Source organism: Pecten maximus, chromosome 18 (assembly GCF_902652985.1).
Source record: "Pecten maximus chromosome 18, xPecMax1.1, whole genome shotgun sequence".
Lineage (NCBI taxonomy): Eukaryota > Metazoa > Mollusca > Bivalvia > Pectinida > Pectinidae > Pecten > Pecten maximus.
Window position 1 is genome coordinate 25,763,996 of NC_047032.1, and position 18,570 is coordinate 25,782,565.

The 18,570-nt window shown below is 33.9% G+C and overlaps 1 protein-coding gene across 1 annotated transcript in view; it reads right to left on the reverse strand.

Annotated features, from left to right (window-relative positions):
* Nucleotides 1–18,570, reverse strand: part of LOC117316397 (protein kinase C-binding protein 1-like) — a 67,331-nt gene continuing 48,761 nt past the window's right edge. Inside the window, 2 exon segments of the mRNA XM_033870942.1 lie at nucleotides 1–513; nucleotides 1,442–1,627. Coding sequence (XP_033726833.1) covers nucleotides 307–513; nucleotides 1,442–1,627 — 393 coding nt within the window. The 3' untranslated portion in view covers nucleotides 1–306.

Sequence of the window (18,570 nt, forward strand, 5' to 3'; positions counted from 1 at the left end):
TTAACTGTTCATTTGCCATGTGCTCGAGGAGGGCCTAAGTTGTCTTATTTTTTCTTAACTGTTCATTTGCCATGTGCTCGAGGAGGGCCTAAGTTGTCTTATTTTTTCTTAACTGTTCATTTGCCATGTGCTCGAGGAGGGCCTAAGTTGTCTTATATTTTTTATCAAGATCTAATCTGTTACCTATAACTGGACATCAGCCCTGTAGGAGCCGAGGGCCTACGAGGAGTTATTATCCTCTAAAGATCCAATCTCTCCCTGATCACTGCCCATCACCCCAATGCTGTAGAAATGCCCACACCCACTCTAGTAGGGCCTTGGTATCTGGTACGGACGAGGGCCAGCCTGGGAGAAGACAAGGTTTCCAGGCATGACTCCTCCAGCCACATTCATTGGGAAGAGGACCGAACTATTGGGTTGAACGAGTGAGCGGTTTTGGACGATAGCCTGTTGGTTTTGCACGAGACCAGTTGGTGTCGGTTGACCCTGAACCTGTACTGTCTGCATCCCCATCTGTAAACAGTCACACAAAAAACAGCTACAAATATTATAATAGGAAAAACACAGATCCTTTTAGACTGTAACAGATAGTTTCCATATACTGTAATCAGATTATTTTTGCGAAGTTCAAATTTTGGCGAAACCATTAAAAGCAATTTTTGAAATCTCACAGACTACATCACCAATAGCTTAATAACACTAATCCCTTTGTGTAGTGATAGAAATACTTGTCATGACCTTGAATCAGAAACCATTCAAACACTATATACAGATTGGCAGTACATTAATGAATTGAGAATTCAAAACTGTAACATTTCCATTCATAAGTTCCTAGTACATCTACACTTTGCCAACAATATCTTGAAATTCAGTAAATATGATCATCGTATTGAATGTGTATGATATTATTTTGTGTGATAACCTCTCATCATAATGCTTTTATCATATAGTCTATAAATAGTCTACACAGTTGTTGATGACCTACAATTCTCAAAATGCAACATTTTTTGCAATATTATGCCTTTTTAGGAATTTTGATAAATTGAGAGATTTTGTCAGAGAATAACATAATTTTTTAAGGGATCATTAAAGCTTGTAATGTTGTGGTACATCTTTTAAATAAGTTTTTTTATGCACTTCTGGAAGATCATGGAAATCAGGTTTCTCAGAAGCTTATATCAGCATCCATCCTGTGCTGTTGTGGCTGTGTCCTTGGGAAAGACACTTTACCCCAACTGCTCTGGATAGCATGGGACAGACCTCCCACAGCTGTTGTTCAGTGAGGAAGCTACTACAATGAGACTCTGCTTTACTTTAATATGACCATGGCTGTTCATGAGGTAACAAACAAACATGGACCTGAAGTTTAAGAAATCTAAAAAAAAAAATTGATTCTGAGAAACCTGAAAGAAAACCTGATTTTAATGGCATCAATGTTTACCTGTGGTGTGAACTGCTGGACAGGTAAGGAGCTGGGAGGTAATGAGATTATAGGCTGAGGTGACTGGACATACTGTAGGATGGGCTGGCTAGTCACGATGTGGGAACTCCCGGACAACATCTGCGGGTTACTGGATCCTTGTGGGATCTGCTGACCCCCATTTCCTGGTGGGAATTGTGCTGCTGACTACAATAACATACATTTACAATTAGTTAGGTTTATACAGCTCCATAGACACCCACTAACCAATACTAAATAACATACAACATTTACAATCAGTTAGGTTTATACAGCTCCATAGACACCTACTAACCAATACTAAATAACATACAACATTTACAATCAGTTAGGTTTATACAGCTCCATAGACACCTACTAACCAATACTAAATAACATACAACATTTACAATTAGTTAGGTTTATACAGCTCCATAGACACCCACTAACCAATACTAAATAACATACAACATTTACAATCAGTTAGGTTTATACAGCTCCATAGACACCCACTAACCAATACTAAATAACATACAACATTTACAATCAGTTAGGTTTATACAGCTCCATAGACACCTACTAACCAATACTAAATAACATACAACATTTACAATCAGTTAGGTTTATACAGCTCCATAGACACCCACTAACCAATACTAAATAACATACAACATTTACAATCAGTTAGGTTTATACAGCTCCATAGACACCTACTAACCAATACTAAATAACATACAACATTTACAATTAGTTAGGTTTATACAGCCCCATAGACACCCACTAACCAATACTAAATAACATACAACATTTACAATCAGTTAGGTTTATATACAGCTCCATAGGCACCCACTAACCAATACTAAATAACATACAACATTTACAATCAGTTAGGTTTATATACAGCTCCATAGACACCTACTAACCAATACTAAATAACATACAACATTTACAATCAGTTAGGTTTATATACAGCTCCATAGGCACCCACTAACCAATACTAAATAACATACAACATTTACAATTAGTTAGGTTTATATACAGCTCCATAGGCACCCACTAACCAATACTAAATAACATACAACATTTACAATCAGTTAGGTTTATACAGCTCCATAGACACCCACTAACCAATACTAAATAACATACAACATTTACAATCAGTTAGGTTTATACAGCTCCATAGACACCCACTAACCAATACTAAATAACATACAACATTTACAATCAGTTAGGTTTATACAGCTCCATAGACACCCACTAACCAATACTTAATAACATACAACATTTACAATCAGTTAGGTTTATATACAGCTCCATAGACACCCACTAACCAATACTAAATAACATACAACATTTACAATCAGTTAGGTTTATATACAGCTCCATAGACACCCACTAACTAATACTAAATAACATACAACATTTACAATTAGTTAGGTTTATACAGCTCCATAGACACCCACAGTTAGGTTTATACAGCTCCATAGACACCCACTAACTAATACTAAATAACATACAACATTTACAATCAGTTAGGTTTATACAGCTCCATAGACACCCACTAACCAATACTAAATAACATACAACATTTACAATCAGTTAGGTTTATACAGCTCCATAGACACCCACTAACCAATACTAAATAACATACAACATTTACAATCAGTTAGGTTTATATAGCTCCATAGACACCCACTAACCAATACTAAATAACATACAACATTTACAATCAGTTAGGTTTATATACAGCCCCATAGACACTCACTAACCAATACTAAATAACATACAACATTTACAATCAGTTAGGTTTATATACAGCTCCATAGACACCCACTAACCAATACTAAATAACATACAACATTTACAATTAGTTAGGTTTATATACAGCTCCATAGACACCCACTAACCAATACTAAATAACATACAACATTTACAATTAGTTAGGTTTATACAGCCCCATAGACACCCACTAACCAATACTAAATAACATACAACATTTACAATCAGTTAGGTTTATACAGCTCCATAGACACCCACTAACTAATACTAAATAACATACAACATTTACAATTAGTTAGGTTTATACAGCTCCATAGACACCTACTAACCAATACTAAATAACATACAACATTTACAATCAGTTAGGTTTATACAGCTCCATAGACACCCACAGTTAGGTTTATACAGCTCCATAGACACCCACTAACCAATACTAAATAACATACAACATTTACAATCAGTTAGGTTTATACAGCTCCATAGACACCCACTAACCAATACTAAATAACATACAACATTTACAATCAGTTAGGTTTATATAGCCCCATAGACACCCACTAACCAATACTAAATAACATACAACATTTACAATCAGTTAGGTTTATACAGCTCCATAGACACCTACTAACCAATACTAAATAACATACAACATTTACAATCAGTTAGGTTTATATAGCCCCATAGACACCCACTAACCAATACTAAATAACATACAACATTTACAATTAGTTAGGTTTATACAGCTCCATAGACACCCACTAACCAATACTAAATAACATACAACATTTACAATCAGTTAGGTTTATATACAGCTCCATAGACACCCACTAACCAATACTAAATAACATACAACATTTACAATCAGTTAGGTTTATACAGCCCCATAGACACCCACTAACCAATACTAAATAACATACAACATTTACAATCAGTTAGGTTTATATACAGCCCCATAGACACTCACTAACCAATACTAAATAACATACAACATTTACAATTAGTTAGGTTTATATACAGCTCCATAGACACCCACTAACCAATACTAAATAACATACAACATTTACAATTAGTTAGGTTTATATACAGCTCCATAGACACCCACTAACCAATACTAAATAACATACAACATTTACAATCAGTTAGGTTTATATACAGCTCCATAGGCACCTACTAACCAATACTAAATAACATACAACATTTACAATCAGTTAGGTTTATACAGCTCCATAGACACCCACTAACCAATACTAAATAACATACAACATTTACAATCAGTTAGGTTTATACAGCTCCATAGACACCTACTAACCAATACTAAATAACATACAACATTTACAATCAGTTAGGTTTATACAGCTCCATAGACACCCACAGTTAGGTTTATATACAGCTCCATAGACACCCACTAACCAATACTAAATAACATACAACATTTACAATCAGTTAGGTTTATATACAGCTCCATAGACACCCACTAACCAATACTAAATAACATACAACATTTACAATCAGTTAGGTTTATATACAGCTCCATAGACACCCACTAACCAATACTAAATAACATACAACATTTACAATTAGTTAGGTTTATACAGCCCCATAGACACCCACTAACCAATACTAAATAACATACAACATTTACAATCAGTTAGGTTTATATACAGCTCCATAGACACCCACTAACCAATACTAAATAACATACAACATTTACAATTAGTTAGGTTTATACAGCCCCATAGACACCCACTAACCAATACTAAATAACATACAACATTTACAATCAGTTAGGTTTATATACAGCTCCATAGACACCCACTAACCAATACTAAATAACATACAACATTTACAATTAGTTAGGTTTATACAGCCCCATAGACACCTACTAACCAATACTAAATAACATACAACATTTACAATCAGTTAGGTTTATACAGCTCCATAGACACCCACTAACCAATACTAAATAACATACAACATTTACAATTAGTTAGGTTTATACAGCTCCATAGACACCCACTAACCAATACTAAATAACATACAACATTTACAATTAGTTAGGTTTATATACAGCCCCATAGACACCCACTAACCAATACTAAATAACATACAACATTTACAATCAGTTAGGTTTATACAGCTCCATAGACACCCACAGTTAGGTTTATACAGCCCCATAGACACCCACTAACCAATACTAAATAACATACAACATTTACAATCAGTTAGGTTTATACAGCTCCATAGACACCTACTAACCAATACTAAATAACATACAACATTTACAATCAGTTAGGTTTATATACAGCTCCATAGACACCCACTAACCAATACTAAATAACATACAACATTTACAATCAGTTAGGTTTATACAGCTCCATAGACACCTACTAACCAATACTAAATAACATACAACATTTACAATCAGTTAGGTTTATATACAGCTCCATAGACACCCACTAACCAATACTAAATAACATACAACATTTACAATCAGTTAGGTTTATACAGCCCCATAGACACCCACTAACCAATACTAAATAACATACAACATTTACAATCAGTTAGGTTTATACAGCTCCATAGACACCCACTAACCAATACTAAATAACATACAACATTTACAATCAGTTAGGTTTATACAGCTCCATAGACACCCACTAACCAATACTTAATAACATACAACATTTACAATCAGTTAGGTTTATATACAGCTCCATAGACACCCACTAACTAATACTAAATAACATACAACATTTACAATTAGTTAGGTTTATACAGCTCCATAGACACCCACTAACCAATACTAAATAACATACAACATTTACAATCAGTTAGATTTATACAGCTCCATAGACACCCACTAACCAATACTAAATAACATACAACATTTACAATTAGTTAGGTTTATATACAGCTCCATAGACACCCACTAACCAATACTAAATAACATACAACATTTACAATCAGTTAGGTTTATACAGCTCCATAGACACCCACTAACCAATACTAAATAACATACAACATTTACAATCAGTTAGGTTTATATACAGCTCCATAGACACCCACTAACCAATACTAAATAACATACAACATTTACAATCAGTTAGGTTTATACAGCCCCATAGACACCCACTAACCAATACTAAATAACATACAACATTTACAATCAGTTAGGTTTATACAGCTCCATAGACACCCACTAACCAATACTAAATAACATACAACATTTACAATTAGTTAGGTTTATATACAGCTCCATAGACACCCACAGTTAGGTTTATATACAGCTCCATAGACACCCACAGTTAGGTTTATATACAGCTCCATAGACACCCACTAACCAATACTAAATAACATACAACATTTACAATCAGTTAGGTTTATACAGCCCCATAGACACCCACAGTTAGGTTTATACAGCTCCATAGACACCCACTAACCAATACTAAATAACATACAACATTTACAATCAGTTAGGTTTATATACAGCTCCATAGACACCCACTAACCAATACTAAATAACATACAACATTTACAATTAGTTAGGTTTATATACAGCTCCATAGACACCCACTAACCAATACTAAATAACATACAACATTTACAATTAGTTAGGTTTATACAGCTCCATAGACACCCACTAACCAATACTAAATAACATACAACATTTACAATCAGTTAGGTTTATACAGCTCCATAGACACCTACTAACCAATACTAAATAACATACAACATTTACAATTAGTTAGGTTTATATACAGCCCCATAGACACCCACAGTTAGGTTTATACAGCCCCATAGACACCTACTAACCAATACTAAATAACATACAACATTTACAATCAGTTAGGTTTATACAGCTCCATAGACACCCACTAACCAATACTAAATAACATACAACATTTACAATCAGTTAGGTTTATACAGCTCCATAGACACCCACTAACCAATACTAAATAACATACAACATTTACAATTAGTTAGGTTTATACAGCCCCATAGACACCCACTAACCAATACTAAATAACATACAACATTTACAATCAGTTAGGTTTATATACAGCCCCATAGACACCCACTAACCAATACTAAATAACATACAACATTTACAATCAGTTAGGTTTATACAGCTCCATAGACACCCACTAACCAATACTAAATAACATACAACATTTACAATCAGTTAGGTTTATATACAGCTCCATAGACACCCACTAACCAATACTAAATAACATACAACATTTACAATCAGTTAGGTTTATATACAGCTCCATAGACACCCACTAACCAATACTAAATAACATACAACATTTACAATCAGTTAGGTTTATACAGCTCCATAGACACCTACTAACCAATACTAAATAACATACAACATTTACAATCAGTTAGGTTTATACAGCTCCATAGACACCCACAGTTAGGTTTATATACAGCTCCATAGACACCTACTAACCAATACTAAATAACATACAACATTTACAATCAGTTAGGTTTATACAGCTCCATAGACACTCACTAACCAATACTAAATAACATACAACATTTACAATCAGTTAGGTTTATATACAGCCCCATAGACACCCACTAACCAATACTAAATAACATACAACATTTACAATTAGTTAGGTTTATATACAGCCCCATAGACACCTACTAACCAATACTAAATAACATACAACATTTACAATCAGTTAGGTTTATACAGCTCCATAGACACCCACTAACCAATACTAAATAACATACAACATTTACAATCAGTTAGGTTTATACAGCTCCATAGACACCCACTAACCAATACTAAATAACATACAACATTTACAATCAGTTAGGTTTATACAGCTCCATAGACACCTACTAACCAATACTAAATAACATACAACATTTACAATTAGTTAGGTTTATATACAGCCCCATAGACACCTACTAACCAATACTAAATAACATACAACATTTACAATCAGTTAGGTTTATACAGCTCCATAGACACCCACTAACCAATACTAAATAACATACAACATTTACAATCAGTTAGGTTTATACAGCTCCATAGACACCCACTAACCAATACTAAATAACATACAACATTTACAATCAGTTAGGTTTATATACAGCTCCATAGACACCCACTAACCAATACTAAATAACATACAACATTTACAATCAGTTAGGTTTATATACAGCTCCATAGACACCTACTAACCAATACTAAATAACATACAACATTTACAATCAGTTAGGTTTATACAGCCCCATAGACACCCACTAACCAATACTAAATAACATACAACATTTACAATCAGTTAGGTTTATACAGCTCCATAGACACCCACTAACCAATACTAAATAACATACAACATTTACAATCAGTTAGGTTTATATACAGCCCCATAGACACCCACTAACCAATACTAAATAACATACAACATTTACAATCAGTTAGGTTTATACAGCTCCATAGACACCCACTAACCAATACTAAATAACATACAACATTTACAATTAGTTAGGTTTATACAGCTCCATAGACACCTACTAACCAATACTAAATAACATACAACATTTACAATTAGTTAGGTTTATATACAGCTCCATAGACACCCACTAACCAATACTAAATAACATACAACATTTACAATCAGTTAGGTTTATACAGCTCCATAGACACCCACAGTTAGGTTTATACAGCTCCATAGACACCCACAGTTAGGTTTATACAGCCCCATAGACACCCACTAACCAATACTAAATAACATACAACATTTACAATCAGTTAGGTTTATACAGCTCCATAGACACCTACTAACCAATACTAAATAACATACAACATTTACAATCAGTTAGGTTTATATACAGCCCCATAGACACCCACTAACCAATACTAAATAACATACAACATTTACAATTAGTTAGGTTTATACAGCTCCATAGACACCTACTAACCAATACTAAATAACATACAACATTTACAATCAGTTAGGTTTATACAGCTCCATAGACACCCACTAACCAATACTAAATAACATACAACATTTACAATTAGTTAGGTTTATACAGCTCCATAGACACCTACTAACCAATACTAAATAACATACAACATTTACAATTAGTTAGGTTTATACAGCTCCATAGACACCCACAGTTAGGTTTATACAGCTCCATAGACACCTACTAACCAATACTAAATAACATACAACATTTACAATCAGTTAGGTTTATACAGCTCCATAGACACCCACTAACCAATACTAAATAACATACAACATTTACAATCAGTTAGGTTTATATACAGCTCCATAGACACCTACTAACCAATACTAAATAACATACAACATTTACAATTAGTTAGGTTTATACAGCTCCATAGACACCCACTAACCAATACTAAATAACATACAACATTTACAATCAGTTAGGTTTATATACAGCCCCATAGACACCCACAGTTAGGTTTATACAGCTCCATAGACACCCACAGTTAGGTTTATACAGCCCCATAGACACCCACTAACCAATACTAAATAACATACAACATTTACAATCAGTTAGGTTTATACAGCTCCATAGACACCCACTAACCAATACTAAATAACATACAACATTTACAATCAGTTAGGTTTATACAGCTCCATAGACACCTACTAACCAATACTAAATAACATACAACATTTACAATCAGTTAGGTTTATACAGCTCCATAGACACCTACTAACCAATACTAAATAACATACAACATTTACAATCAGTTAGGTTTATACAGCTCCATAGACACCTACTAACCAATACTAAATAACATACAACATTTACAATCAGTTAGGTTTATACAGCTCCATAGACACCTACTAACCAATACTAAATAACATACAACATTTACAATTAGTTAGGTTTATATACAGCCCCATAGACACTCACTAACCAATACTAAATAACATACAACATTTACAATCAGTTAGGTTTATATACAGCTCCATAGACACCCACTAACCAATACTAAATAACATACAACATTTACAATTAGTTAGGTTTATACAGCTCCATAGACACCTACTAACCAATACTAAATAACATACAACATTTACAATCAGTTAGGTTTATACAGCTCCATAGACACCTACTAACCAATACTAAATAACATACAACATTTACAATTAGTTAGGTTTATATACAGCCCCATAGACACCCACTAACCAATACTAAATAACATACAACATTTACAATTAGTTAGGTTTATACAGCTCCATAGACACCTACTAACCAATACTAAATAACATACAACATTTACAATTAGTTAGGTTTATATACAGCCCCATAGACACTCACTAACCAATACTAAATAACATACAACATTTACAATCAGTTAGGTTTATACAGCCCCATAGACACCCACTAACCAATACTAAATAACATACAACATTTACAATCAGTTAGGTTTATACAGCTCCATAGACACCTACTAACCAATACTAAATAACATACAACATTTACAATCAGTTAGGTTTATACAGCTCCATAGACACCCACAGTTAGGTTTATACAGCCCCATAGACACCCACTAACCAATACTAAATAACATACAACATTTACAATCAGTTAGGTTTATACAGCTCCATAGACACCTACTAACCAATACTAAATAACATACAACATTTACAATTAGTTAGGTTTATACAGCTCCATAGACACCCACTAACCAATACTAAATAACATACAACATTTACAATCAGTTAGGTTTATACAGCTCCATAGACACCCACTAACCAATACTAAATAACATACAACATTTACAATTAGTTAGGTTTATATACAGCTCCATAGACACCCACTAACCAATACTAAATAACATACAACATTTACAATTAGTTAGGTTTATACAGCTCCATAGACACCTACTAACCAATACTAAATAACATACAACATTTACAATTAGTTAGGTTTATACAGCTCCATAGACACCCACTAACCAATACTAAATAACATACAACATTTACAATCAGTTAGGTTTATACAGCTCCATAGACACCTACTAACCAATACTAAATAACATACAACATTTACAATTAGTTAGGTTTATACAGCTCCATAGACACCCACAGTTAGGTTTATACAGCCCCATAGACACCCACTAACCAATACTAAATAACATACAACATTTACAATCAGTTAGGTTTATACAGCTCCATAGACACCTACTAACCAATACTAAATAACATACAACATTTACAATTAGTTAGGTTTATACAGCTCCATAGACACCCACTAACCAATACTAAATAACATACAACATTTACAATCAGTTAGGTTTATACAGCTCCATAGACACCTACTAACCAATACTAAATAACATACAACATTTACAATCAGTTAGGTTTATACAGCCCCATAGACACCCACTAACCAATACTAAATAACATACAACATTTACAATCAGTTAGGTTTATACAGCTCCATAGACACCCACTAACCAATACTAAATAACATACAACATTTACAATCAGTTAGGTTTATACAGCCCCATAGACACCCACTAACCAATACTAAATAACATACACCATTTACAATTAGTTAGGTTTATACAGCTCCATAGACACCCACTAACCAATACTAAATAACATACAACATTTACAATTAGTTAGGTTTATACAGCTCCATAGACACCCACAGTTAGGTTTATACAGCCCCATAGACACCCACTAACCAATACTAAATAACAAACAACATTTACAATCAGTTAGGTTTATACAGCTCCATAGACACCCACAGTTAGGTTTATACAGCCCCATAGACACCCACTAACCAATACTAAATAACATACAACATTTACAATTAGTTAGGTTTATATACAGCTCCACAGACACCTACTAACCAATACTAAATAACATACAACATTTACAATTAGTTAGGTTTATATACAGCCCCATAGACACCCACTAACCAATACTAAATAACATACAACATTTACAATCAGTTAGGTTTATATACAGCTCCACAGACACCTACTAACCAATACTAAATAACATACAACATTTACAATTAGTTAGGTTTATATACAGCTCCATAGACACCCACTAACCAATACTAAATAACATACAACATTTACAATCAGTTAGGTTTATACAGCTCCATAGACACCCACAGTTAGGTTTATACAGCCCCATAGACACCCACTAACCAATACTAAATAACATACAACATTTACAATTAGTTAGGTTTATACAGCTCCATAGACACCTACTAACTAATACTAAATAACATACAACATTAACAATCAGTTAGGTTTATACAGCTCCATAGACACCTACTAACTAATACTAAATAACATACAACATTTACAATCAGTTAGGTTTATACAGCTCCATAGACACCTACTAACCAATACTAAATAACATACAACATTTACAATTAGTTAGGTTTATACAGCTCCATAGACACCCACTAACCAATACTAAATAACATACAACATTTACAATCAGTTAGGTTTATACAGCTCCATAGACACCTACTAACCAATACTAAATAACATACAACATTTACAATCAGTTAGGTTTATACAGCTCCATAGACACCCACTAACCAATACTAAATAACATACAACATTTACAATTAGTTAGGTTTATATACAGCTCCATAGACACCCACTAACCAATACTAAATAACATACAACATTTACAATCAGTTAGGTTTATATACAGCTCCATAGACACCCACTAACCAATACTAAATAACATACAACATTTACAATCAGTTAGGTTTATATACAGCTCCATAGACACCCACTAACCAATACTAAATAACATACAACATTTACAATTAGTTAGGTTTATACAGCCCCATAGACACCCACTAACCAATACTAAATAACATACAACATTTACAATTAGTTAGGTTTATATAGCCCCATAGACACCCACTAACCAATACTAAATAACATACAACATTTACAATCAGTTAGGTTTATACAGCTCCATAGACACCCACAGTTAGGTTTATACAGCCCCATAGACACCTACTAACCAATACTAAATAACATACAACATTTACAATTAGTTAGGTTTATACAGCTCCATAGACACCCACTAACCAATACTAAATAACATACAACATTTACAATCAGTTAGGTTTATATAGCCCCATAGACACCCACTAACCAATACTAAATAACATACAACATTTACAATCAGTTAGGTTTATACAGCTCCATAGACACCCACTAACCAATACTAAATAACATACAACATTTACAATTAGTTAGGTTTATATACAGCTCCATAGACACCCACAGTTAGGTTTATACAGCTCCATAGACACCCACAGTTAGGTTTATACAGCTCCATAGACACCTACTAACCAATACTAAATAACATACAACATTTACAATCAGTTAGGTTTATACAGCTCCATAGACACCCACTAACCAATACTAAATAACATACAACATTTACAATCAGTTAGGTTTATACAGCCCCATAGACACCCACTAACCAATACTAAATAACATACAACATTTACAATCAGTTAGGTTTATACAGCTCCATAGACACCCACTAACCAATACTAAATAACATACAACATTTACAATTAGTTAGGTTTATATACAGCTCCATAGACACCCACAGTTAGGTTTATACAGCTCCATAGACACCCACAGTTAGGTTTATACAGCTCCATAGACACCTACTAACCAATACTAAATAACATACAACATTTACAATCAGTTAGGTTTATACAGCTCCATAGACACCCACTAACCAATACTAAATAACATACAACATTTACAATCAGTTAGGTTTATACAGCTCCATAGACACCCACTAACTAATACTAAATAACATACAACATTTACAATCAGTTAGGTTTATACAGCTCCATAGACACCCACTAACCAATACTAAATAACATACAACATTTACAATCAGTTAGGTTTATACAGCTCCATAGACACCCACTAACCAATACTAAATAACATACAACATTTACAATTAGTTAGGTTTATACAGCCCCATAGACACCCACTAACCAATACTAAATAACATACAACATTTACAATCAGTTAGGTTTATACAGCCCCATAGACACCCACTAACTAATACTAAATAACATACAACATTTACAATCAGTTAGGTTTATACAGCTCCATAGACACCCACTAACCAATACTAAATAACATACAACATTTACAATCAGTTAGGTTTATACAGCTCCATAGACACCCACTAACCAATACTAAATAACATACAACATTTACAATCAGTTAGGTTTATATACAGCTCCATAGACACCCACTAACCAATACTAAATAACATACAACATTTACAATCAGTTAGGTTTATACAGCCCCATAGACACCCACAGTTAGGTTTATATACAGCTCCATAGACACCCACTAACCAATACTAAATAACATACAACATTTACAATCAGTTAGGTTTATACAGCTCCATAGACACCCACTAACCAATACTAAATAACATACAACATTTACAATCAGTTAGGTTTATACAGCTCCATAGACACCTACTAACCAATACTAAATAACATACAACATTTACAATCAGTTAGGTTTATATACAGCTCCATAGACACCTACTAACCAATACTAAATAACATACAACATTTACAATCAGTTAGGTTTATACAGCTCCATAGACACCCACTAACCAATACTAAATAACATACAACATTTACAATCAGTTAGGTTTATACAGCTCCATAGACACCCACTAACCAATACTAAATAACATACAACATTTACAATCAGTTAGGTTTATATACAGCTCCATAGACACCTACTAACCAATACTAAATAACATACAACATTTACAATCATTAGGTTTATACAGCTCCATAGACACCCACTAACCAATACTAAATAACATACAACATTTACAATCAGTTAGGTTTATATACAGCTCCATAGACACCCACAGTTAGGTTTATACAGCTCCATAGACACCCACTAACCAATACTAAATAACATACAACATTTACAATCAGTTAGGTTTATATACAGCTCCATAGACACCCACTAACCAATACTAAATAACATACAACATTTACAATCAGTTAGGTTTATACAGCCCCATAGACACCCACTAACCAATACTAAATAACATACAACATTTACAATTAGTTAGGTTTATACAGCTCCATAGACACCTACTAACCAATACTAAATAACATACAACATTTACAATCAGTTAGGTTTATACAGCTCCATAGACACCTACTAACCAATACTAAATAACATACAACATTTACAATCACTTAGGTTTATACAGCCCCATAGACACCCACTAACCAATACTAAATAACATACAACATTTACAATTAGTTAGGTTTATACAGCTCCATAGACACCTACTAACCAATACTAAATAACATACAACATTTACAATCAGTTAGGTTTATACAGCTCCATAGACACCCACTAACCAATACTAAATAACATACAACATTTACAATCAGTTAGGTTTATATACAGCTCCATAGACACCCACTAACCAATACTAAATAACATACAACATTTACAATCAGTTAGGTTTATACAGCTCCATAGACACCTACTAACCAATACTAAATAACATACAACATTTACAATCAGTTAGGTTTATATACAGCTCCATAGACACCCACTAACCAATACTAAATAACATACAACATTTACAATCAGTTAGGTTTATACAGCTCCATAGACACCCACTAACCAATACTAAATAACATACAACATTTACAATCAGTTAGGTTTATACAGCTCCATAGACACCTACTAACCAATACTAAATAACATACAACATTTACAATCAGTTAGGTTTATATACAGCTCCATAGACACCCACAGTTAGGTTTATACAGCTCCATAGACACCCACTAACCAATACTAAATAACATACAACATTTACAATCAGTTAGGTTTATACAGCTCCATAGACACCTACTAACCAATACTAAATAACATACAACATTTACAATTAGTTAGGTATATACAGCTCCATAGACACCTACTAACCAATACTAAATAACATACAACATTTACAATTAGTTAGGTTTATACAGCTCCATAGACACCTACTAACCAATACTAAATAACATACAACATTTACAATCAGTTAGGTTTATACAGCTCCATAGACACCCACTAACCAATACTAAATAACATACAACATTTACAATTAGTTAGGTTTATACAGCTCCATAGACACCTACTAACCAATACTAAATAACATACAACATTTACAATCAGTTAGGTTTATATACAGCTCCATAGACACCCACTAACCAATACTAAATAACATACAACATTTACAATCAGTTAGGTTTATACAGCTCCATAGACACCTACTAACCAATACTAAATAACATACAACATTTACAATTAGTTAGGTTTATACAGCTCCATAGACACCCACTAACCAATACTAAATAACATACAACATTTACAATCAGTTAGGTTTATATACAGCTCCATAGACACCCACTAACCAATACTAAATTGCCTCTGTCCTGAGGTTCGTAAGACATATGTAAACTTATAAACCACCTTTGCACGAATGCAAGCACTTTTTTGGTTTGGTTTATTTTGTTTAATGTCCTATTAACAGCCAGGGTCATTTAAGGACATGCCTGGTTTTGGAGGTGGAGGAAAGCCGGAATACTCGGAGAAAAAACCACAGATCTACGGTCAGTACCTGGCAACTGCCCCACATGGGTTTCAAACTTGCAACTCAGAGGTGGAGGGCTAGTGATCAAGTGTCGAGACACAGTTATCAATCGGCCACCGCGGCCCCTTATACAACCACTCATGAACACACATATACAGTCCAATCCACTTATTACAAACTCTGATCATACCAAAATTGCTTGATACAGATGAAAATTAAATCCCTTGCAAACCGTGTTCATTATTCTTATATTGATTATCCACTTAATACAAATCGTTTACGACGAAAACCTGGGTATTACACAAACATGCCAGAGTCCCGTGGACGCTGTTTATGTTGTTTAAAACCCACATGATATGAAGTGTCCAAGTCAGAGTCAGCTAAGTGTGACACAGGTAAGCAATCTAATTAAAATCTAGATGGTCATTCTCACTACGTTACATGAACATCTAACAACATCCCATTAGGGGTCACGTCAGGGTGACCTTTTGGATTAGCCAATCAAATGACTACTTCTAGAATCTTGGAAGTGAATTGTATATGTCAGAATTAGCATGACTGGAGTGCATAGCTTGTATAATCTGTCAATTTGTTTCAAGTCATTTTGTCACAAAAAGCCTTTAGCTATATACTGTGCCGAAATGGTTTGCTTCAGATGCATGCTGTGACGAAATGTTTTGCTTCGATGACATCGAAAAATTGCCAATTCGCCCTGAAAGTGAAATACACACATCTCAGAGGTCACCCTGACGTGACCCCTAATGGGATGTTGTTAGATGTTCATGTAACATAGTGAGAATGACCATCTAGATTTTAATTAGATTGCACAGGTAAGTTTTCTTATTTTCTCCTCTCTCTCAAGAAAACAATGAATATAGGATGTGCCACTCTTGTATTTTACTTCCACCATAATAACATCATTTCACCAAAGATTTGCTGATACGATTAATACAACCTTAACACTGACATAGAATTGTTAATGTACAATAATATGAAGTAAGCACTTTTTCTCTAAATGTAAATACTGGACAGGTACCCTCTATAACAGGTAATGCCGCCGCCCAGGAAAAACCACCATCTACTGTGTAGAATGGAAACCTGTGTTCGATGGCATGCGATGCCTGTACAAGAGAACTACATCTTAATGTAGCCATTGCTGAAGCCATTACCTCCAGAGTGTGGTGATTGGACCTCATCACTACCCGATTAATCCAATGAAACATAATCATAAATAGTCTACTTTCTCCAAAGCCAAAAGGGTTGGAGGGTGGGGCAACCACAAAACACGCACAATTAGAAACACGTCCTTACTGAACAACAATGAGCCTCACAATAACCTTAATCTACACACCACACGTCGGAACCTTCAACCTCACGCTCAATTTACATAACAATATCATACCTGTACAGGTAATACCTTGTTTAATCTAGGGGAAGGGAGATAACTTGTACGACCTTATACACTTAATTGACCATAACACCATAAGAAATACATACAAAATGTACAATCTTTGCCACGTATCATCACATGCCCTCTATAGATAGTGTACTGCTGTAGGCATGTATACAGGTGAGTGAAGAGTGTTCAATTAAACAGTATTAACCATACCATTTTGATTCAATTTGTTATTACTTTATAATTAGGATTTACATAGATAACATGCTTATGTAAGCTTTACGCTATGGTAACTCCGACCA